General features: G+C 46.7%; 2 protein-coding genes and 1 pseudogene across 3 annotated transcripts in view; 1 reads left to right on the forward strand and 2 right to left on the reverse strand.

The window, feature by feature from the left end:
- Golm1 (golgi membrane protein 1) overlaps positions 1-11,460 on the reverse strand; it is a 41,846-nt gene extending 30,386 nt beyond the window's left edge. For both annotated transcript variants that reach the window (XM_055629139.1, XM_055629138.1), the window contains exons 1-3: positions 11,404-11,460; positions 1,723-1,872; positions 332-511 (exon numbers count right to left, since the gene is read on the reverse strand). In XM_055629139.1, the coding sequence (XP_055485114.1) occupies positions 332-511; positions 1,723-1,851 (309 nt within the window). In that variant the 5' untranslated portion in view covers positions 1,852-1,872; positions 11,404-11,460. The remainder of the gene's footprint in view (positions 1-331; positions 512-1,722; positions 1,873-11,403) is intronic.
- LOC129692779 (ribosome biogenesis protein NOP53-like) lies at positions 2,711-3,767 on the forward strand (annotated as a pseudogene).
- Positions 11,461-19,729: 8,269 nt separating the features above from the next.
- On the reverse strand, positions 19,730-22,293 carry CUNH9orf153 (chromosome unknown C9orf153 homolog). The gene is made up of 3 exons (XM_055629266.1): positions 22,267-22,293; positions 20,616-21,105; positions 19,730-19,968 (listed from the first exon to the last, which is right to left on the reverse strand). The coding sequence occupies exons 1-3, from the start codon at positions 22,291-22,293 to the stop codon at positions 19,730-19,732; spliced, it is 756 nt and encodes a 251-aa protein (XP_055485241.1).
- Between the last annotated feature and the right edge of the window lie 2,127 nt (positions 22,294-24,420).

The raw sequence follows: 24,420 nt of genomic DNA on the forward strand, positions 1-24,420 counted from the left end.
TTTCTAGACTGATGGCATTTTTTAGGTCTATGGAGACTAATTTTTGCCCTGTGTGTTTACTGTTCTCCTTGGTGTAAAGGCTGCTTCTAATCTGTGTGTGAGGTATCTGTAGACACAAACAATAGCTGTCTGTGGCAGAAAAGAGAGTAGGCAAATGCCAAGAGAAGGAAGAGTTCATCCCACCCTGTTCGGCTCGCTTCCCCACTAACACAGCAAGCATTTCAGCTGCACCAGCATGCTCACACCTCCATACGACTATAAAAACTGACACCAGAACCCAGACAGGTAGGAGTGTCGCTCAGAAGGGCGGTGGGGAAGGAGCGGGCCTTGCCTTCTCGTCCTGGTGTAACCTGTTGACGTTCTCCAGCTGGAAGCTGTGGCTAGACTGGATCCTGTCGAGTTGCTTACGCTGCTTCTCCAGCTCACCCTGGAACTCGTTCTTCTTCAGCTCTACAGCTCCTCTCTCTGCGGCTGCCCTGCGGACCCGGCCTTCCAGCTCTACAATTCGGGTCTACGAAGAAACCATAGCCCTGAGGACCCATGCCATCGGCCAAGATGCTGCCACCAGCTCCCTCAACAAAGGCATCCCAGGACCAAGGCTTACAGCCCAGCAAAGAACAGAACAAGGGGAAGGGGTGGTGGGTGGAAGGCTACCCAGAGGACAACAGGAGAGGGGGACTTGCTAAAGTACTTGAATCAGACACGTGCCAGAGGCAGCCAATGACCTAGACATGGGAGGATTGTTAGGGGGATGAGTGAGCATACTCTCTGCGGGGGCTACATCGGACAGGGCAAAGACAACAATCATGACCTAGGGAGCAGGAGGCCTCAGAAGAGCCCACCTCAGTCAAGGAGCGACTTCGTCATTGTTTACTATGCGTCTCAGTTAGGATTGCTATTGCTATGATACGCACCATGACCAAAAGCAACCTGGGGAGGAAAGGGCTGATGAGGTTGACACAACCTCATGACAGACAACCCATCTTTGAGGGAAGCTAAGGCAGGAACTCAAGCAAGGCAGGAACCTGGAGATGGGAACTGAAGCAGAGACCATGGAGGAGTGCTTACACGCTTGCTCCTCGTGGCTTGCTCAGCCTGCCTTCTCTCCGTACAAGTAAGCTCTATCTGCCCAAGGGTGGTATGCTCTCTCCTGTCAACATCTGCACCGCCCCACGTTGGGAAAGGCTCACTCATAACACTCACTAAGAAACGCCCCACAGGCTTGCCTACAGGCCAGTATTATGGAAGTATTTTCTCAACTGTGGTCTGTCTTCACAGAAAACGCTTTCGTGTCACGTCCCCAACAAAACAAAACAAAACAAAACAAAAACAACAAAACCCAACCAGGCCAGCCTGGCCTCAATCATAACTGGCCATGATATGTGGGAAATCTAAATTCACCACCCACATGACTCTTGCTTTCTGCAGTGGACTGAAGGGCAGGAATGGGCAGCATCTAGCTTACCTCTGCTGGCCAACCTTCCCGTCCTTCCCAAACGCTCAGCGGGAAAGCAGAGTGACGTATAAACTGCAACTCAAGATTATGCAATACTGGGGTGAGGGGAGGGACCAACCGAGGTTGGTATAGAGATCTAAAATACCATTACTGTGGGCTGCCTGAACCCAAGATATTGGCTGACAATAAACAGGGTAACCACCGCACTGTCCCCCAGCTACTTTACACATTCAGTGACGTCCTTCCACTCTAAACAAACAAGGTACCTGAAGTTCCACGCTTCTGGAGCTCGCAAGCCAGTAGTTGAAGCCAAGCACAATGACGCAGGCCACTAGGGCAGCCAGGATAAGGGGCGAAGACTTCATGCTGCGACGCCCATTCCCCAATCCCATCATCTTAGAACCAAGGCTGAGAACCTGCCGAACGAAAACAAAAGGAGCCTGAAGACATAGCTCAACACACAGGGCATGGGTTAGGATCTCAGCAACAAGTTTGAGGTAAGAATAGAGACCTTCACTTAAAGGTGGCTTTTCTTGTTATTTTTGTTTATTTTGTCTGTTCTTGTTGTTTGGACAGGGTTTCTCTGTGTAGCGTTGGCTGTCCTGGAACTCACTCTGTAGGCCAGGCTGGCTGAGAACTCAGATTCATCTGCCTCTGTCTCCCAAGTGCTGGTATTAAAGGTATAATAAAGCACATCCAGGCAAGTCAAAGAGAGAGACAGAGACAGAGAGAGTGTGTATGGCAATGGATGGCAATCAATAGCACTCACACTTCCTAAAACTTTTATTTTGTAAGTCAGGTGGTGGTCACACCTTTAATCCTAGTACTTGAGGCAGAGGCAGGCAAAGCATTGTGAGTTCAAGGCCAGCCTGGTCTATAGAGCAAGTTCCAGAACAGCCAGAGCTACACAGAGAAACCCTGTCTTGGGGGAAAAAAAAAAAAAACTAGAAAGAGAGAGAGAGAAAGAGAAACATTTATCTCCTTTTGCACAGAATTTTTAATCATCTAGCCAAATCCATGTGAGCAACCAGGTGAGAACTGACTGCCAAGCTTGCCAGTCAGTTTTTTGTCAGCTCTACACAAGCTCTGATCATCTTGGAAGAGGAACCAACTGAGAGAAAAGCCTCTTTGAGATTGTCCTGTGGTGCATCTTCCTGATTAATGACTGATGTGGGAGGGTCCAGCTCACTGTGGGCTGTATCACCTTTGGGTAGGTGGTCCTGGGTTGTATAAAAAAAAAAAAAAAAAAAAAGGAATAAGTCACAGTGTCTCCAGAAACCCCTATGGGTTGACCTTGTCCTTGAGAATCATTCTAAGATTCCTGCTCCCAAACACATCTTCACACAGCAGGTCCCCAAGGCCAAGAAGCTCTGGAGAAAGGAGGAGATTTGGGAGCTGCCCAGGGAGGTACACAAGGCACAGGCCTGACTCCTCAATCTTCCTGCTCCAAAGGCCAAACTCAGGCCACAGGACATCAGTGAGCCCTTCTGTGACCTCTGGAACGCAAACAACCCTCTGGACAAGCCTTTGGTTGGTCAAGATGCACTTTTTTTTTTTTTTTTTTTTGAGCAAACCAAGAAGAAAGGTTTGAGGCGGCCACCACACCTCCATGTCAAGCCCTTCCAGGTGCCTGCAGTGGAGGTGTTTCTGCGGGAGCCTCCTACAAACCAACTTTTGAAGATCACCAGGCCCTGCTTCAAAAGGCCCATGAGGTAGAGCTGCAGGATGAGAAAGAGGTGGAAAAGCTGGAGTGACAACTGGCCCTGCCCACCACAGAGTAAGCTGCCACCCAGGAGTCTGCATTTTGGGAGGTGTGCGAGGGCCTACTGGAAGAGTCTGATGTCAAGGGCGAGCAGCCGGAGGCTGATGATGGTGCTGCTGGTCCTGAAAATATGGAGAAGACGACGGAGCAGTGCCAGCGGTGAGAGAAGGCTGTCCGAAAGCTGCGGTGCAGCGGCAGCCAGGCTCCAACCCTAAGAACTCTTCAGGCTTCGTGGGATCAAGGCCCAGGTGGCCCAGAGGCTGGCAGAGCTGGCACGGCAGAGGGAGCAACCGCGCATGTGGAGACAGGCAGAGGCTGACAAGCCTTGAAGGCTGGGGCGGCTCAAGTACCAGGACCCTGACACTGATGTGCAGCTCAGCTCTGAGCTGTCTGGCTCACTCAGGACGCTGAAGCCAGAAGGTAACATACTCCGAGACAGGTTCAAGAGCTTCCAGAAGAGAAATGATTGAGACTGGGCAACGAGCCAAGTTCAAGCACAAATACAAAGTGAAGCTGGCGGAGAAGCGGGCCTTCCGTGAGCTGCAGTGAGGCCCTTCCGCATGGGGTTGCCTGGCATCCTGTGGGCCGTGCTGCCTTGCCCCACAGTACCTTTCTCCCTTTTGAAAGCTGCCAATTTCTGGGCTCTTCCCATACCTCACAACTGGTCAACAGGGACCCAGGAATCTAGAGTAGGGGTAGAGAGGGTGCCCAAGGGAAACAAAAGCCTGGAACCAGAAGTGCGAAAGGCTGTGGGCACACCCCTCCACTCATCCACCTCACCTCTGTCCTCAGGTTGTAGCTGTGCAGATGTCAGAGCCCCGCCCCTCAATAAAGTGCTATGACCAGCCAGAAAAAAAAAAAAAAAAGCAAACTGAGCAAGTCATGGAAATCAAGCCAGTAAGCAGCATTCCAAGATGGCCTCTGCTTCAGGTCCTGCCTGGCTTCCTTCTATGATGAACTATAACCTGTAAGTCAAATAAAACCTTTCCTCACCACGCTGCTCTTGGCCGTGGCCTTTATCACAAGAAACCTGCCTAGTGCAAAATCACCACAGCAGGAACAACACAACTTCTGCAAACAGTGCTGGGCCACACCTCTGCCCTCCCCACAGGATGGACCCCACCTACGCCCAGACAGCAAGCTGGATGGAGAGCAGCTAGCTCAAAAGCCACTATGTTGAGCACACCCTGCCTAGCACCCAGGGCTTCCCGGGCTGAGCCTGTCACAGTGCTTTTGAGTTTAAAAACAAACGCTAGCTAAAGCTGTCTCCAAACCCTGGCCCACAGACCACAGCTGGCATTCTCTGTAAACACGGTGTTACCAATATGGCCATCTTCTGTAAGTGCCTTCCAGCTGTAAGATGAAAGTGAACAGTTAGGTCAAGGCCTCTGAATAGGACCATTGAGGACAGGTTTAAACATTAACAATCTTAAACTTAGTCACAAACTTCCTTTAATGGAGACGTAAGGCCAAGTCCTCAAAGCCTGGTTAACTTCCTCTATAAACTCACCAGAAAGTACAGAGGTTATCTCCCTCTCACCTTCTAATCCAACTGTAGACGCCATGCTTCCCACAAACCTGGACGTTTATGGTTTCTATAGAGTGAAATGTTAAAAACCAAACCAAACAAACAAACAAAAAAACCCCACTATGTAACTGGTCATAGTGGGGCATGCCTGTCACCCCAGCTCATGGGAAAAGAGGCAGGACTGTGAATTCTAAACTAGCCCGGGCTACACAGGCAAGACTCTTTCACAAAACCGTTCCACCCTGTGTCCATAAGAAAACACAGCACTGACTTAACTGACACACTTGCTCTTCATGCCAGGAACCCAGATGAAAACGTGCTTCTAAAGATGGTGGGGTACCTATGAATAGCTTAGTGTATGCAAACAAGGAGCCTGTGCTGTGCCCTATTCATGAGACTCCTAAAAGACCACCAGGAGTCCAATCCATTGCAAAACACACAAGAATCTTTATTTGCAGCTTGAGCTGGGACTCTCACAGACTCTAAGGCACTGGTTTCCAACGGAGAGCCCCTGAGCTCAGGATTGAGGGTGATTTATAGGTCCTAGTCCCTCCCAGTGAGCCCAAAGCAGAGGAATTTCACCCTGGCAAAATTCTATTGGTTGAAACATAAAAAGGGATGTTGCATTTTAAAATGATTGGCTATGGGAAGGCACCAAGTCCATAAATAGTTTTGGCTTTCTTTGTTCTCTCTTGTGGGCAGGGAGGAGGGCAGGTAAGAACACTGGTCTTGGGTTGCGGTCAGAATGTCCTGTCCTGTGCTGATTGGCTGTTGCTGGGGGGTGGGAGGTGGCTATTAGCTCATTCTGTGATATTTCCAGGAACAAGGCTACCTGACTTTTGTAAGGAGTTGGGGGCCATCTGGGCCAGGTTTCCTGGCAACAGTATCTCTAGTGGTCTGAAAGGAATGTAGCAAGGCCGGTTCCTCCCTGCAGCTGGTCAGACATGTTTGAAGGTGCCTGGTCTTTGTTCAGGCTTGTGCTTTTAAACTTTAATCCAGTAACCCAAAAACCTAATTCTTAATTCTTTGGTCTCTCGTTCCCCCTCTGATAGGTTTGCTGCATTAGGGTCCAGATCAGCTCACTGTCAAAGTAAGGGCCTGTAGTCTTGCCCGTCATAGCCCTGGAATTGTTAAACATGCTCATTGACCTGGTGGAGATGCTGGGGCTCGCTATGGGGGTAGGAGGGCGTTCAGAGCATCGGGTTTGGGGCCTCAAAACTGGATTGGCACCTATTGTCTGTTGATTTGAGCCTTTGATATTATTTACAATAAATCGGAGGGTGAAAAGTAACCCTGGGTCATAGGTGAGGCCTGGTCTATGTATCCTTAACCCCCATCTTTTCCCTGATTCCCAAGTGGCTTGTTTCCCAGATTCAGTAAAGGTGATGGATACTTGATTACATCTGCCTCTGGGTGTTCCTCCTACAGCTGGAGGCTTATGACAGGGGCCACCTGTTCCCTTATTCTTTCCCTTTATCCATACCGTGCCTGACCCTGGGAAGCAAGTAGCATAGTTGACGTTACTACTGGTATAGGACCCATAGTTGCCTCCCCTGTGCACTGTTGTTAGGTCCTTCCGATTGGCCTCCCACCAAATGTGTCCTGTGCTCTCGCATCCCCAGCTGACACAGAAGTATTGTTCAGGTCCCCCGCGCTTATCTCTCCATGATTTGGTCTTATCGTGGCCAGGACATACATAGAAATGACGGTTCCGGAGAGCAACCTGGTACCCAGGGTATTTACAGCCATCTCTTTCTTCAGGGTTGTCATGGTCCCAGGTGCCTGATGCATGCACCAGGTCACAGAGATCAAATTCTAGTTGGGGCCACCAGGTATTTGTGGTGGCTACAAATTAACAATTTCCCCAGTGGCTGTAGCTATTATTTCCCAGGTGAGGTTGAAGAGCTGGTGTGGATTTGCAGGAGCAGAAGCAGTTACTAAGGGAAGCAGAGCACATACAATTAGCAGTCTCATGATCCGGTGAGTTTGAGCTTGAGTGGGTTCTTGGGGTCCTTTGATGCCTTCCCTGTTGTCTGATGGGTTGGGGTAGTTCTCCTTGGTCTCAAAGGGGCTGGCTGGTCTGGCATGGGTGTAGTGGATCCAGGTGGCGACTCTGTCAACCTTCAAGGTCAGTGTTTTCAGCAGTGAACATACAGCCCCTTCCAGCATGGTTCCAGTGACCCCTGGAGGTGTCTCTTGACATAGAGCCAATCTCCCTGTCTATAGTGATGAGGCAGCCCTGTCTCTCCAGGACCTAGCAGGAGCGAGGCGAAAGGGTGTGTGTTGGGGGTAAGGAGGAAGGTGCCTGCTGTCTCGTGTGACAGGAGAAAGAGAGGGAAAACCAAACAAATCAGTTATTTGACTAGGGTAATAAAATCCTGTCCCTTCAAGAAATCAGCAAGGCAACCATTTTAAAAACTGATAACAATGAGCCACCTTGAAATCTCAGCCTTCCAAATTGAGTTCTTCTGGGACTACAGCCCCAGCCAGGATTCTGTGGAGAAGAATTACCCAGCTGAGCCTGATAGTGAGTCAGAGGATCACTAGCAAGAGTAAATCAGTGTTAACCTAAAAAAAGAAATAAAACAAAATAATTCAGGGTTGGGGATCTAGCTCAGTGGAAGAACACTTGTCTAGCAAGTGCAAGACCCTAGGCTCAGCTCTGGGGGGTGAGGGGCAGTCTCCAAAATATAGAGTAAAAAAGATACAGAGCAGCCAATAGAGTGTGTTTCTGGCTTTGTTAGGGGGCCGGGGGAGGGACAGACTTAAAACACGCAGTCCATGAATATAATTTCCTATACTGTACAGGGGAACCGCATAAAAGCAAGGACACAGGCATTACATGATGTAGAATACCCCCCCACCCCACTATTCTAATTTCATTTTCCCGCAGGGAACACGCTTTCAATACAAAAGCAAAACAGTGAGAACAAATACAAGGTAAGAAAGAGATAAGACTGCAACCTTAGCAAGTCTTACTGCTGGTTTCACAGCACTTCACAGTTTAGTACAGTCACTGTGGGGTGATGTGTGCCTCAAGAAGTAGGAAAGCTGGTCCCGTTCACACCAAGGCTGCCTCCGCCACCCAAAGAACGAGGAATCTGAGAAAGGTCTGCACCCCAGAAGACACAAAGAGGATCTTGCCATCTTAGTCTGCTTAATCAAACCTCCAGCCAAACAGGAAGGGTGGCTCTAGCTTCCTAGTTTGCTTCCTCCTGCTGTGATACACATCCAAGTGCAAGCTGGGGAGGAAAGCGTTTATGTGACTTCAAGTCCATCAGTGAGGGAAGGCAGGGCAAGAACTCAAGGCAGGAACTCAAGGAGACTCCAGGAAGGACCGCTGCTTCCTGGCTTGCTCCCCCTGCTTTCTTACACCACACAGGGCCAGGGGTGGTGCTGCCCACAGTGGGCGGGGCCTTCCCACATCAACCGTCAACCTTTTTTTTTTAATTTATTTTATTTTTATTAATGACAGTTTATTCACTTTGTATCCCAGCTGTAGCCCCTTCTCTCCTCCCCTCCCCATTCCACCCTCTTCTTCTTCTTCTCCTATGCCCCTCCACATCAATCTTTAATCAAGAAAATGGACCACAGACTTGCATACAAACCAACCTGATGGGGATATTTCTCAACTGAGGGTTCCTCTTCCCAGATGACCCTAGTTTGTGGACAAAAAAAAAAAAAAAAAAACCTAACAGACATACCTAGTGTCTGTTGCCTAAGGTGGTTGTGAAACCTAAAGAGAATATCAAGGAAAACATTCGCCTTGAAGGAAAGGTTTAGCCACAGAACTAACGGAAAGGGGGCGGCGAGAGGGAAAGGGCTACCTTCCACCTCATAGGGATCAGATGAAAGAACCGGATAACTCTAAAGCAGAGAACCAACCTTGGGGTTGGAGATGCTGCACTGCGCCAGGCAAGAAAAACATTTTCATCCAGCTACACAGGAGCCTCGCATTTCACGTGCATAGCATTATACTTGCACACAGGGCACATGGCGCAGCTAGATGCCACTGCTTCCCACCAACTGTCCCACCAACTGTCCCACAAGACCATAAAACACAGATGGGGACAAAAGTCCACTTCCCTGTAGGTCCCCCTGCCAGAAAGTCACTGATGTGCCCCAAAGGGTGGGAGGTTGGACAGTGTTACTGGTCCAGCTATCTATCTCTTTGGCCCTTGCACAGTGGCGTGCATGGACAGACTGTAGCTACAGGAAACCTTATAAGAAAGAGCAAACATTTAGGATTGTCACGAAAGGCACAAATGAAACTTACAAAAGCAACACAGGACCGGCAAGGCACAGGCTCTGAGCACGAGCCACACACAAAGTCAAAAACCTTATATCAAAGCAGACCCGACAGGAAATGGGCGCCAAATTAAGAGAAAGATTTGAGAGACGGTCCCTTCAGTGACATCAACAGCAACAGCAGTTAATGTAGAAACGGAGTCTTCGGAAACGCCATGAGGGTCGTGAGGGTAGTTAGTACATTGATGAGCATGTTACTTGTGTAGAAGTAACAAAACAATTACAGGGGGATCCAGACTTTGGAAATGAAAATGATCGAAAAAGACGGGAAACAGAAGGCTGCAGCACAAACTGTCAGCGCCTACAGTCTTTTTGTTAGGCACTCAGGCTCAGGCAGGCTATGTCCTATTCATGCAAGACCTCACACAGCATGAGAATGTCTCCCTGCGGAGTCAGGAAACAACGGTCCAAAACTTCAAGCTAAGTCTCTCCTAGCACCATCAATAACTTCAGAAGCCTGAAAAGCAAAACTCCCTAGGCTCCTTTGAGAATGTTTTTAGGCGTGAACCTGTCTAGGAATTGTTAAAGCGTTCAATGCCTCTTGAAGTTTCTAAGATTAAAGCTAAAGCCTGTGTGTGTGTGTGTGTGTGTGTGTGTGTGTGTGTGTGTGTACTGTGCATATTCACATACTGATGTGCACACATGTGAGGGGACCCCTCCATGGCAGCATCTTTCTCTAAGGATCTCCACTGCACTCTGAGCCAGGGCCTCTCACTGAACCTGGGCTTCCCTGATGCCGCTGTACTGGCTGTCCAGCAGCTGCAGGGGCTTTGCGTCCCCCAATTTGGGGGGTGAGGGAGGCAATGTTCTAACACCTGCTGCACACTTTACACACTCCCAGGAAAAAAAAAAAAAAAAAAAAAACAAACATTATGAATGTAATTTTTTTTAGGTCTTAAGGAATCCTTAATTTTAAAAGTGGAAACGATGTAAAGAAATTAGAGGGAAAGCCCAGGGCATCTAACCTCCCTCCCTCCCTCCCTCCCATCCCCTACTACCTCAGAACTTCCACAGACACAGCTGCTTTCAGGCCCAGGCTTCCAGCACGCTTTCCCACCCTCCAACTGCCCCACAGAGGCTTATTCCCAGGTTCTGGCTTTACTAGTCAGATACTTTCACAGGACACTGGCAGGCCCTCCCTGCTGGAGGTAGCTATGGAAACAGAGAAATCACTCCAGCCCTTTGTCCCCTACCCATAAAAGCAAACAAAAGCAGACCCTTCCCATCCCCCATCAATAACCAGATTTATCACCAGTAATTAAAAAGCAAACGGACTTATTTATCATACCCCCGCCCCTGCTTCTCTGCAAGCAACCTTTCTTTCTTTCTTTCTCTTCTTTCTTTCGTACAAAACTCATTCATTTAAATGTTTCAAAATCGTTCCTTAAGAGGGAGAATCAGGCCTAAAAACTAACATACTTTCTTTACATTTCTTAAGAACACTAACACTTTGAGGAGTGGCTGCCTGGACAAGAGTCTTCATACTGACTACTGTTTTCTATTTACAAAGGAAAATGATTCCTGCCAACAGCAGGGGCTCAGTGTAACCGTCCTCTGACTCGAATAGCAGAAGCTGGGGTCCCTGACACCAACAGCACCATCTGTGGTTTCCCAGGCCTCCAGCCCTCACCTTCAGAACCACAACTGCCAAATCTGACCCCAGCAAATGGCTATTCACTCATGCTCAGCCATTCCATCGCTGCCAAACAGCTCATCAAGCTGGTGTGAATTTCACCCCGCTTCTAAAGAACGCGCCTCACTATGTGAAAGACTGAGTCTACCCTAACCAGACAAAGAAAGTCTCAAATCTTGAAAATTAAAAAGAATTAAAAGGAAAAGAAAAAAAGTTAGCACACTTCGAAATGAGAAACCTGGAAACGGCTCTCCAATACTGACCTTCCCAGCCTCACCATTCTGAGATTGCTGAAACGACTCATCAAAGCCGGGATTGTTTCCCAGCCTTGTCTTACATTTTTAAAGCAATTTTAATCATTACAAAATTTAAAGTACAGTGTAGAAAAGAGTGTCAAAACCGCAGCGACCGTTTCTAGGAAAGAGCAAAAGTTGTTCCGTTGTCCACCCTGGCAAGGAGCACCCCAGAAAGCCGGCTGCAGCTGCCTGTGGCTGGCGACCCTGGAGCCGCGGGAACTGGGGGACCATTTGCAGGGTTTGCACGAGCGGGAACAGGGGAGACCGAGGCGGGAGAGAAAGAGAGAGGGCGAGGAGGAAGGAACGGAGAAGCGGGAAGGAGACGGGATGGTGGAGGAGGAGATGGCTGAGAGGAGAGGAGGAGGGGAGCAGAGGCGCGGGCGGCGGCCGCGGCTGGGCTGCATCCCGCGGGAGGCTCACCTGCGGGGCGGCGAGGCGCTCGGTCCGCTCGGCCACGCGTGTCCTCCGCCGCGGAGGACCGGGGGAGGGGCACTTCCGGCGGAGCCGCAGCGCAGGCCCCACCCCTCGGCACCGCCCTCTCCGTCCTGCTCTTCGCCCTGCTGCGCTCAGTCCTCAGGTCCCCCTTGCCCGCCACACTGCAGATGGTGACCTCAGAGGTAGCCGTGACATAGGATCGTGTCTCTCTGGACAGGTCTCACTCTGTAGCCCAGGCTGGCTTGGAGCTCGCTCTGTGGACCAGGCTGGCCTCGAACTCACCGGAGCCCCTCCGGCCTCTGGGTCTGAATTCTTAACTCTGGCAGCATTCACCAATCATTGGTTATTGCGGTGCACTGTCCCGAGTTCTGACACTGAACTCTGGTGTCGTTCACACGGTTTAAGCCTCCCTTTCTTAACACATGGCCAGAGCTGAGAACACTTGAAGAAGGATCTCTTGCAAGCCTTCCCGCTTTCCCTCTCAGGGTAAGGACTCTGAGCGAGTCCTAAATCTGAAAAATAAGCAGTGAGCAGTGCCTGGCGACCCAAGAGATAACTTGTGATTGTTGGAATGAGGCTGATGCGTTTGAATGTTTGCTTCCTGGCTTAGGAGGTGTGGCATTGTTCGGGTGGTGGGCCTCAAGGCTTGAACAGCCCTTGCCAGGTCCAGGCATCCCAGCTCTGGGATCTGATCTTCCTTTCAGCCACTGTTCCAGCGCCATGTCTGCCTGCCTGCCACCGTGCTCCCTCCACGATGGCCATGGACTCTCCCCCTGAAACTGCCAGTTGAGCCCCAATTAAATGCTTTCTTTATAGGTTGCCTTGGTCACCTCACAGCAATACAACAGTGACTAAGACAACCTTTTCTAGACAGGCTCCTCAGAGAATAGGGAAGTTGTTAAGGATATTCCTACCCAGTGGTTGATAATTAGAAAATGGTGCCAGTTGTGTGGGTGGAGGAAGGTTCTGAAGCCCGCAAGGTTATTAATTCAGATCAGCCTGCCAGGGTGCCCTTCCAGGAGTTTTTCCCAGGGCGCTCTGCCTTCTGAGGGGTTCTTGGCCACCAAAACTATAGCGATCATTGTCACTGCTGTTGGTTGCATGCCAGAACCAAACTTTAAGACCCTGTTATTGTAGACTGCACAGTGTGGTTCCAGGGCACAGGGAAATCTAACGGAAGGAGTGGGAAGTTCCCCGGCTGGCTTTTGTAGCGCTAGCACGAACTAGACAGGCTGCCGCAGGAAACTGGTACCTCAGGCTAGGCTAGGAACTGTGCCGTGCCATGCTGTCAGCGTGCCAGGCAAAATGAGCCAGCAGGTACAGTATTGGCACAGACTGTTCTGGATGCATCCAGCAACTTTCCCACTGGCTGTAAGTTTACAAGAAGAATGGTTCTTTTTCAAAGGTGCCTTGGGGCAGCTTACAAATGAACAGAAAATGGATTCCTGCTAATGCCTTGAAGTCTAGCTAACCTGTCCCCAACTCTGCTAAGCTATCTGCCAACATAACCACACACAAGAAGCTTACAGTAGAGAAGCAGCAGCAGCCAGGCTTGCCTGAATGGTCATGCTTCTAAAAGGTTTTCAAACAGGATGAAAACAGAAATGAATCCATGTGTTCTTCTGAGCAAAAGACACAGAGTGTGAAGCCAGGCTGACTGTAAGACTGTGCCTTGATTATTCACAAAGGTGGCTTCCTCATTGTTAGGTTTATAAGGTGGTCTCTGCCGTCGGTTCACCTGCCTTTCAGCTTTGCAAATCTGCAAAACAAACTGCTTGGCCTTCAATACTCTGAGTCTCCATGCTCTTATTATGAAGTGAGAATCAGTGTTTCTCACACTGTGGCTGGTGATGGCATAACCCAGGTGGGAAAGCTCCTGCTCTTGTACATACATCTGTCAAAGGCCTTGTGCCTACACCTGCTCACGAAGCATATAGCCACCGTCAGCCCCGCCCCTTTTCAGTGATCAGTCCTGTAGATAGTTATATTTGGTCAAGATGCTGCTGTGACTGTTGCTGTACTGCAATGGTCCAATCGTTGGGAAGAAATCACTAGTCACCTCTATTGGCCCATCCCAGGCTCAAGGGACCTTGTGCAAGAGTGGGTAGGAAGACTGCAGGAGCTGGAGGAAGGGGGTGGATGTGGGATGCCATCCTCAGAGCAGAATGCCTGCTTCATCTTCAAGGCAGCTGTGACCTCTCCACAGCGCTGCTGTGCTTCAGGCCCAGGACAGGCAGCTCCAGGCTCTCCCAGCATTCCTCAGTCCCTATCTGCTGCTGGGCGTGTCTGGCAAACCCCACCCTCTACCCTGAACTTCCCAGGGCAGGGGCTGCCCTTCTTCCTTACCATGTAATCTGGACATTTTGGTGCTCTCACTTTTCCTCTCTCTCTCTCTTACCCTCTTGCGTGGTGACCAAGAGTTGCGCCCAATGAACCTACATTTACAGACTTTAACTTGCCGCGCATGGAAGCAGTCCAGCGCCCTCATTCCCGCCTCCCTAGCTCCTTTTTTTTTTTTTTTTTTTTTAATTATAAAAGGGAGTTCAACTGGCCTGCCCTTAGGGTCCTGACAAGGTCCTATGTATCCACCTGAGTCTTATGAGATCACCCGGGCCAGGTGCTTCAGATATAACCAGTCTGCCACTCCCACCTCTCTCTCTCTCTGCTTTTGTTTCTCTGTTGGGGTGCCCCTTCCCCCAACTCTGTCCCTCTGTCTCTCTGCCCTCAGGGCTCACTCAGGCCCTAGCTCTCCTCTGCTTCCCTTCCCCTCCCCCCCATAAACTCTTTCCTATCAGATCTATCAGACTGTATATGTGTGGCATCATTTTTTAAATATACCCTAACTGACATCACCTCATAGAGGGCACCCTGAGGTGCCAGCCACGTCTTCCTGCATCCCTCTTTCCTTGGCGTGTAATTCTAAGCAAGCTGAATGCTGCCTCAGGAGGTGCTAGGACAAATAAACTGGGGAAAGCCAGCTGAGGGGGGACTCCATCTTGCATGGCTGTGGGAATGTCGTCATCCATGCTGTGGTGAGACTTCCAGTCGTGACCTATTTTAGGGTCACCTGTGTACCTTGCTGACCTGTTTCTCCAGGTCGGACTTTCAGAGAAGACTGACTTGCCCTCCCCTACCAGCCATCATGCTCTTCAGCAGGGGTGAGGACTTACAAGCCCCTCCTCCATCCGAACTGGAATGTTGGTTGGCTTGCTCTTGTGCAGGCAGCCATACCTGACCATACCATGACCCCACCATGTCCAGATAACACTGTGTACCCTCAACCCTCCCCGACTTTTGGCTCTTAAAATCTTTGTGCACGTGCGTGAGAGTCTTGGAGGAAGAGGTGTGAGATAGATTTACGGCTGAGCATACCACTGACACTTCTTCTTTGTGCTTAGACTTGTTATGGGTCTGTTTCTTCGTTACACATCATCTTCTGCACAGAGATTAGTCTAGTCTTCCCTGATGAGGCTAAATCAGTGAGTCTTAAACCTGCAGTGCAGCAGGTGTGTGTGTGTGTGTGTGTGTGTGTGTGTGTGTGTGTGTGTAGCTTCGTCTTTATTGAGAACCACTCCTTTTCTAGTTCTGTTTTTCCCTTTGACAAAACTTACATGCTTGCATGTAGATATGTTTCTATTTTGTGTCTGTGTGAGTGTTGCACTGAGCTTCCTTCTCACGCCCCCTCTCCTTTGACTTCCCTAATCAATTGCTAGGTCCCAACATCCATTATGCAGCTGACATTTTGTCTTCACAGCTCTTTTTCTCTGTTTGCTAATGCCACCTGATTGTCATAGGATCTTGCTTGCTCTCTGGGATTCCAGCCTTGATCTATCAGTCAAAGCAATGTCTTCTCCAAGTTGAGGGATGGGTGTTTTGTCCAATTTCTCTTTACTTGTTTAATCCATTATCATAAACTTAACATCTTAAAACAGCATAATTTCTGTTTTGTTTTGTTTTGTTTTTTTGAGACAGTCTCACTGTAGAGTTCTGGCTGGCCTGGAACTCACTATGTAGACCAGTCTGGCCTTGACTAAAGTCCTAGGGTTAAAGGTATGTATCTTGAGACCAAACCCCAAACAACACAAATTTATTTACAGTTCTGTAGGCTGGAAATGTCACTGGGCTAAACTAAAATCCCATTGTCTGCAGGGCTGCCTTTCTTTCTGGGCTTTCAGGAGGGTCTGGGTCCCAGCCGTCCCAGCATGGAAAGGCTGCAAACGTTTTCTACCGCATCTGCAGTGTAGTGCCTGCCAAGCCTGCTTCCACAGCTGGGCCTCTTCTGAGGGCGGTGTCGCCATCAGGACTTTAGGTTGCTCTCACCCGAATATTCCAGAATCACTCCCTGCCACCAACTGAACCCTCAGCCTAATGCCGGCAAAGTTCCTTCAGTCACGCTAACAGGCAGTAGCGGAGGACATGAACGGCCCTGAGAGAACATTTTCTGCCTTCCACACACCTATAACTTCAAATGGTCTGTCGCTGGTCCGTGCGGTGCTGGGACTCACAGGTAGGGCTCTTGTCTTTGAATTGAAGCCTGGTTCTTCAATTTGGCCTCAGATCCAGCGCGGGGAATATGCTAGAACCGCACTTAACACCCAATGTAGACACAAATGTGTGTTCTAATCAGGAATAGGACCTTCCAACAGACTTCAGTACTTGCGTAGACTCTAAATGAAGCTTCCAGTGGGAGCAATCTGATTTGTGTGCTCTTCCCCCCCAGTCTTCTCTGGTCTATGTCAAGAAAAGTGGCCACTAATCCTCATTAAGACTCCACATTAGGGGCTGGAGAGACAGCTCAGAGGTGAAAAGCAATGGCTGCTCTTCCAAAGATCCTGAGTTCAATTCCCAGCCACCACAGGATGGCTACAACCATCTATAATGAGATCTGGCACCCTCTTCTGGCATGCAGGTGTACATGCAGGCAGAACATCCTAAAATTAAAAAAAAAAAAAAAAGACTCCACATTGAGGGACCTTTCCTTACAAGGAGGCCAAGATGCCCATTAAAAGAGAAAGGAAGTGGCAGGAAAAAAAAAAAAAGCAAATACCCTCCACTCTGTCATGAGAGGTTCCAAGACATGAAGAGGGCTCAAAGCAGGGTGAATTGTGCCTACTGAGGAAAAGCAGTAAAGACTACACTGACACTGAGGGGCACAGACCTGTCCTGTGAAGGGAGACAGCAAGAAGCAGCCTAGGTTATGCTTAGACCTACAAACATGCCTGAAAGGCAAGTCAGAACAAGGAGAGTTTGAATGCACACTGTAGGTGCTAGTTTTTGTTTTTGTTTTTTTTTAACTATTTTATTTGGGTTTCCTTAATCCTCTACCTCCCTTCTCCACTCCTTAGCTAATACCTTTCAACACCCCAACATAGGTAGAAGAGAAAGAAGGTTAGAAGGGAAGGGAAGGGGACATAGACCCTCTTTATCCTTCATTCCTGTTGATTAGGGTCTTCAGGTTCTTTCCAGCTGTCCAGCAGAACCAGCAACAGCAAATGCAGCTGGGGGGGGGGGGGGGGGGAGCAGCTGTCTTCTTCCTCAGATCGCCCTTCCAAGTCTCTAGGTCTCTGGGTCTCTGGGTCTCTGGGTCTCTGCCCTTCTGCCCCTCTGCCCCCCACCCCCCACCAGGCTCTTTAATTCGATTCCTCAGAATTAAACTATCCTCAGCTGGCAAAGACTACGTACCTCACAAGACAATTAATCTGTGGTGGATGAACTAAAAGAAGTCCCGTATCTCACACTTGGGATTAAAACAAAAATCTGTTTACATAGCATAACTGAGTTTTTAAAGAAACCAAAACTTCCACTCCAGCGGACACTTACAGTTTGGCTCTAAAGAAGCATCTGAAAGGCTGGCGTATGGAAAGCTCCCTTTCTACAACACAGCAGTATGGGAAGTGATGGATCCCGAAGGGTCTGACTGGGTCAGTGAGCTAATGCATTATTGATAAGCTCTTGATTGGATAATGTTATTGAGAGGTGATAGAAGGTTTAGGAGGCAGGTCACGGGGTGTGCTTTTAAAGGTTCTATCTGGTCCTCGGTCCACCCATCTTCTGTCTTCTGCAAGAGGTAGGCAACTTCTCTCTACTATCCCCTCTCCCCTCTGCCACACTACAGCCCATTCAGACCACCGCTGAATGAAGACTGTAAAACCCTGGGCCAATAAATCCTTTCTCCCTCTAAACGTCTGCTCTTAGGTTTTTGTCACAGCAACAAAAGTCCAACACCGGGACTGGAGAGATGGCTCAGCAGATAAAGTGCTCCCTGTTCTTCCAAAGGTGCTGAGTTCAATTCCCAGCAACCACATGGTGGCTCACAAACCATCTATAATGAGATCTGGTGCCCTCTTCTGGTGTGCAGGCACACATGCAGAGAGAGCACTCATACATAAAACAAATAAAATCTTTTAAAAAAAGAAGTCCAACACAGATACAAAGAATTTTTGTCACTTTTTCTTGGTGAATAATTTTATTATGATAATAAAAGAATGTGCCCATGTTTTTCTGAGATGCACAATAAATTCATATGTATAATATCCTTAGACATGAGGAGCAAAATTGCATTAAAATACATCAGCAGACCCAACAAAATGTAGATGAAACACAGAGCTAAAAAATTTTTCCTTTTCTTTTCTTTTCTTTCTTTCTTTCTTTCTTTCTTTCTTTCTTTCTTCCTTCCTTCCTTCCTTCCTTCCTCCTTTGCTTTGCTTTGCTTTTCGTTTCTTTCTTTCTTTTTTTTGAGACAGGGTTTCTCTGTGTAGCCTTGGCTGTTCTGGAACTTGCTCTGTAGACCAGGCTGGCCTGGAACTCACAGAGATCTGCCTGCTTCTGCCTCCTGAGTGCTGGGATTACAGTCATGTGCTACCACACTCTAATTTAAAAATACAGTTTTACTACATAGCTCAGCTTATCCCCAAACTTTCTTTCTGTGATCTCAAGCACTGGGTGTGCAGGCATGCACTACCATTCTCAGCTTCAGCACATTATAAAATTAATTTCTAGGTTACATGCATATATGGTTATAATATGTACAAAATCATGCATACATATAAAATTACTACTTTACTCATTCTGTCCTATTTCCTGCATGTCTTCTGGGTTCTTGTTGTTGTCCTCACTTTACTAGATTTTGTTTGTTTTGTTCCTAATGGATTGAAGACAGTAAACACTGTAAGATTCTCATATATTTAAGTACATTTATTGAACCTCCAGCTTTTTTGAAAAGAGCTTGGCTGTTTGATGGCTGGTTTCTATCAGTCTTTGGAGTATGAGATTTTTGCCTTCCAGTGTTTAATGCTAATTAAATTCCACTGTCAACTTATTTATTTGAGTAAAACTCATCCTTCTTTGGAAGATTCTGTTACCTTTACTATTTTTAATGTTCTGCAGTTTTGCTACACTATTTACTTCTAATCTCTTGCTACATGACAAGAGTTTTTCATGTAAGGTCTCATGTGTTTCTTCATTTCTGAACAATTGCGTAACTTTATTATTTTCTCTTTTTTGCTTCTGGGCATTGAACCAAGCCCTTCATGCATATTGGACAAGTGTTCTACCACTAAGCCATCTCTCCATACTTTTCTTATGTCATGTAACAAATGCTTAATGCTAGTTAAAAGTCACTTCTTTTCTATTTTGTTATCTTCTGCCTTATCTATTTGCTATATCAGATCTTTTGTGGCTTCCTTTATTGGTCTATAGCTAGCTGCTCAGTACAGCTCTCTAAACCATTAGCCTGTCTCTTCAGATGTATCCAGGATTTGGGGGGGTGGAGTAGGTGTTATTGTTACTACTGTTTTAACTTAGTTTCACTTCCAAGATATCCAATTTGTTCCTTTTTCAGATCATCCTCTTCTTGTTTTACGATGTTACTCTTTTCCTACCTTTGAGTAATTGACTTTATTGAAATTCTCACATTGATCTCTATATTCATTTTGATTCTTCTATTCACTTTGTTGTTCAACTCTTTTGATGGTGATGGAATTACTATGTACTTAATGTTGGGAGGTGTGGGATCTGGGGCTTCAACTTGGAGACTTGTGCAGGCAAGAAAACTTTGTAAAGATCCACTCTTGCTCGAGGGTTATTTTTGTATGTCCATCCAATATTCATTCATCCCCAGTTCAGATGAGCATTGTAAATGTGAACCAGGGAAAACATTAGCAGATAAGTTGGACATTTTCTTCTATATGAACATTTTAATTTAGGCTTTCCATGGATATTGTATAGAAAAAGGGATTGAGTGCTTTTCTGTCTCCTGTATAAATTCAGTGTTGTCAAGTGCAACAACCCATATCCAAAATATGTCCTTGTACTATACCTTCCACTTAAAATAACTAAAATTTTTTTCATAGTAGTCAACTGAAGGGTAAAACATCAAAGTCCTGCAAACTAGAGAAGGAATAAGCCCAGGCATGCCTTGGCTCCTTACAAATCTCATCTCACTGTTAAATGCTATATCCGTGAAGGAATATTTCCTGGGTGCACGTTCCCACTTTATAAGCCCCTTGAAATACCTCCATTCCAGGTCCATCAGGTCCAGGAACTGCTTTCCTAGAAAAGAAAAAAATAATCATGTTTTGAAAGAATCACACATCGGCACTCTTCACAGACAGAATAAATCTCTAAGGAATTAGTATCCTTTATTTCTGTTCTTTCACTAGAGTTTCCTGTAGACTACCAGAGACCACATAGGTATAGACAATGGGTGTTGTTCAGTTTCAGGGCTCTGAGTAACAGCTACCAGAATAGAGGAGACACCAGGGCTATCAGGGGTCCTGTTCACACAGTCACCTCTCAAAGATGTTTGTGACTATTGGCCCTGGATTCTTTCATTTTATTCTTTTGTGATTCTTAGGGCTGAACTCAAGATGTTGAACATGCTAAACAAGTATTCTATCTTGAGCAACTGTCTTCTCCCCAACTCTGTCTCTGTCCCTGGTCTTTGTCTCTTTGTCATTTTTGCTTCAAACTCATGATCCTCCTTGCCTCTGCCCCTGGAGTAGGTGTGTACCAATCACAGGATGGAAATTTAAAAACCCTTTCCATTATTCATTGCCACCATAGGCAGCAACAGTATTAGCTATGAACTCTAAGACCATGAGAAACTTCCACAGGTAAATGCTTGACATATTCTTCTCTGGAAATCTATCTAGGTTCTCAGTAAGGTTTGCACCCCCAGGTTTGTCTCTTTAGATTACCTGGTTCTGCAGGGAAGAAGATTTTCGATCTCTCTTCGTAGACCGGTCTGTCTTGGGGAACAGAAGTCAGGAGAAGTTGGCTCAACGTGGTGCTTGAAGCCATTTCTTTAATGGGTGTTTCAGAAGCTCTTGGCTCATCGGTCCTGAAACTGTAAGGAAAGGTGTGCACAGGAGGAGGGATGCCAGCCTGGACCAATCTCCTATAGGACTTGGATAACTGTTCCCTTGGGGCCAGGGCACCTAGGAGCAAGCTTTGGTGAAGGACATCTGCCATGGATGCTGGCTTCTGCTCCTCCTCCTTAACTTCAGTCGGCATGGCAGGGAGGTGCTCATCCTTTTTCTTAGCATTGTTGCTGTCAAGTGACAGGGCATTCAGGGTCTTCTCAAGGGATCCCTGAGCTTCCTCAAATGAGATGCCACAGACATTTTGGAGATTAGATTTCTTGTTCTCATAATTAAAATTCTCAATGCATGCATACAAGTCTGGCAGCTGTGGGGTAGGGGGAGTGAAAGCATGAGATCAATGAAAACATGATAGTCTATCCCAAAAGAAGCATTCATCTTTGCAAGGCGTCGTTAATTCTGTAAACCATATCAGTAGCAGAATGTGGCACAAAGAACAGGAGGCACAAAATGCCAGGTTCATTCCAAAAGACAGATTTAAGGCACAGCCTTTAAGCCCATTGCTAAAGAAATGAGCTAATTAGGTTTGGACTTGGTGGCCTTGAGGCCTTTCTAGTTCTACTAACTTGCATGGCTATGCAGAAAGATGGCCAAAGTAGGCTGTGGCCTCCTTTAGAAGAGAGTAAGAGATTATGAGAGATCATGTAGACAGACACCAGAGTTTCACCCTGGTATCCAAAGAACTCACAATGTTCCTGAACGCTAGGCAGAGGAGACTGTAATCAGAGCATTTTCCTAAGTAAATATCACATCATTGAGTGTTTGAAAATAGTTATTGGCAGAACAAAACTATAAGTGATCCCTTACAACATATCTCCCCACCTAAAGTCCTCGTAGAAGGAAGAAAACCTTACTTTTTAGAGTGTCTACAGATCAGGTCATCCCTGAAAGGAATCTATGGACAATTCAGTTGGGTAGCTAGACAATCCACTATTTTACATTACAACCTAAGTTTATGTCATTTCCCTTGGGGTGCTGCTCAGTGGTAAAAGGCTTGTCTATTGTGTACAAGGCCTTAGAGCTGATCCTCAGAGAGGATAGAGAAAGAGGGAAAAAAAGCACAAAGAAAAGCCAGTAACCCCCAACTGCTAAGTCTATGGCTCTTTCCCTCTTAGTCATTTGTGGGTTTTTTGTTTTGTTTTGTTTTTTCAAGAAAAATAACAGAGTGAATCAAAACTAGCAGGTGTTTCTTCAGAGCAGGTTTCTATTAGGAAAAAAGCTTAACCTGGGTGCTACCACACACACACACACACACACACACACACACACACACACACACACACGGTGCACATAAGGCAAAGCACCCATGCACATAAAAAGTGTTATGTTTTTGAATGAAGTCACTGAACTGAAACTCGTGCTTCAGGCAATACCCAGACACAGAATCTGTGTACATTTATGGTTTGATCTCATGTGGTTCTTTAATTTAAGTTGCCTGTGTGTGGTATCATGGCTGTTAAGTTCATACCGAATATCTATGATGTTCTTGTGCCATGCTGTCATGAGTCAAACTTAGGAGGGACATTGTGCCAGGATCTGATCTCCAAGACCCTGAAAAGGCAACAAAGGAGAAGGTCAAAACCAAAGGTCAAGTGTCTGTTGCAGAATATTTGATGCCACCATGAACCCTGAGATTATTGTGGTGTGGCTCAGCTCTAACACACACCTTTAACCCAAGGGCTTTCTGTTTATTGTAAACAAGTAGTTTGGTGTGGCTCAACCTTAGCACACAGCTTTAACAACCAAGAGCTTTTTGTAAGCCAGAGCTAAGTAAAGGCAATGATAAGCCAAGAGGTGGACCAAGCAACCAGCTGACAGGGAGTAAACAGAAGTGAACAGAATGGAGGGACATTAAGTTGAGGGTATTTAAGAAAGCGTGGAGAGGGAGAAAAAGCTTTTTCCTTCTGGGAAGAGAGCCGAGTAGGAAGGTCACCTGAGTGTGTTCTCTGCCTTTCTGAGCTCCTAGGCTTTCACCCCAGAACCTAGTCCCTGGGTTTATTTTTTGTAAAATCTAATGTTTGGGATTCCCTTTCTTTATAATAACAAAGGTCAGATAGAATGAAAAGGGAAGTTGGGTCATCCTGTCACTTTCAAACATCTTTTGAACTTGATGGATGTGACACTTTAAAATTTTACTATGTTAATCTTTAGTTTGTTTTTTTTTTATTCATCCGTTAGTCAAGTTAATAATGTTTCAATCAACCATCTTTATCTTAGCACTCCAAATTCTTATACAAAATATATGTTAAGCTTTAATTTCTGCTCATAGAATACTGTATGAAAATGCATTATTTTCTTGCCTAATGTTTTAATTAACTTTTACTTTATCTAGGGAAAAGAATCACCTACCTTCTTATTCAGGAAAAGTATTCGTTTAGGAGGAAAAAAGCTAATAATAATAATAATAATAATAATAATAATAATAATAATAATAATAAAATGAACATTTTAAAGAAAAAAGGAACTGTGACCATTTCATAGGTAGAGTTAAAACAGTTCCAGAATTCCCATAGTTCCCCTCATCAGTAAGTGTCAGCTAAGCACATGCCCACAGCTGACTCTGGCTGGCCTCCTGTTTAGCTTCCACCACTAACAAGTGACTCCATTTGAGTGACATGGTGTAAATGGTGATAACTGAGCCATAGAAGCTCTGGGCATTTCTTCACATTTTCAGAAGCCTGTGCCTTCATGCAGAGGTGTGGCTTTTGGAGTGTCCAGGCGGAAGACGAAGCCTGCACTGACCGATAGACATGTAAGGAAGCCTTCTTCGTTCACTTTCCCAGATGGGCCTCTGGATGACGACAGCTATATGAGCCATCTTAGCTAAGCCCAAACAGAGAGGAAACATCACCCTAATGAGCTCCACATTCAAGAAGATTATTACACAGCAATGAATAAAAATAGAGAGACCCCTATTGTACTGGCTGTCTTGAGGGAACTGGGGAGCCTGCAGTTAAAGCCTGAGGTGGGCTTTAACTCCATGCTGAGGAATACTTTGACACAGGGAGAAGCATGTGGCGAATAAGCCGTCAATGTTATTGCACAGTATGAGTCCATCTGCATGGGAGATGGAGTCAGTGATGTATTTCTATAGGAGAGAAAATATGTACAGCAGTGGACTGGCACGTGGCTAAAGAGTGTGGAGAAAAACCTGGAAACAGTAGCCAGGGCTCAGGCTTAGGCCCATGTTCCATCCACAATAGCACAATGTACCCATGGAGGCTCCTGGCAGTCTGAAATACGAGGAAGTGCCTAAGGAAGAAAAGAATGAAGAGGAGTAGGAGGATTTGGTGGATCAGAAGTAGTAAAATTCCATGCAGGATGCGGGGATATGGCTCCATGGTGAAGCATGTGCCTAGCAAACATAAGGTCCTAGATTCAGTCTCTATGATGCAAAGAAGTTAATTAATTAAAAATGCTATGGATAGTTGGGCATGGTGGTCCATGTCTATAACCTCAGCATTTGGAAAGAGCGGACAGAAAGGTACAGGCTAGCCTGGGGTACATAGCAGGCCTGTCACAAGAAAAATAGGATGAAGATTGAAGAAGAGGAGGAAGATAGAGAGTGTGCATGAAAATAATATGCTTAATATTGGGATCCCAAGCTTCCTGGGTGGTCTCC

This window comes from Psammomys obesus, unplaced genomic scaffold (genome assembly GCF_907164565.1).
Source record: "Psammomys obesus unplaced genomic scaffold, mPsaObe1.curated_primary_1811, whole genome shotgun sequence".
In the NCBI taxonomy this organism is placed as follows: domain Eukaryota; kingdom Metazoa; phylum Chordata; class Mammalia; order Rodentia; family Muridae; genus Psammomys; species Psammomys obesus.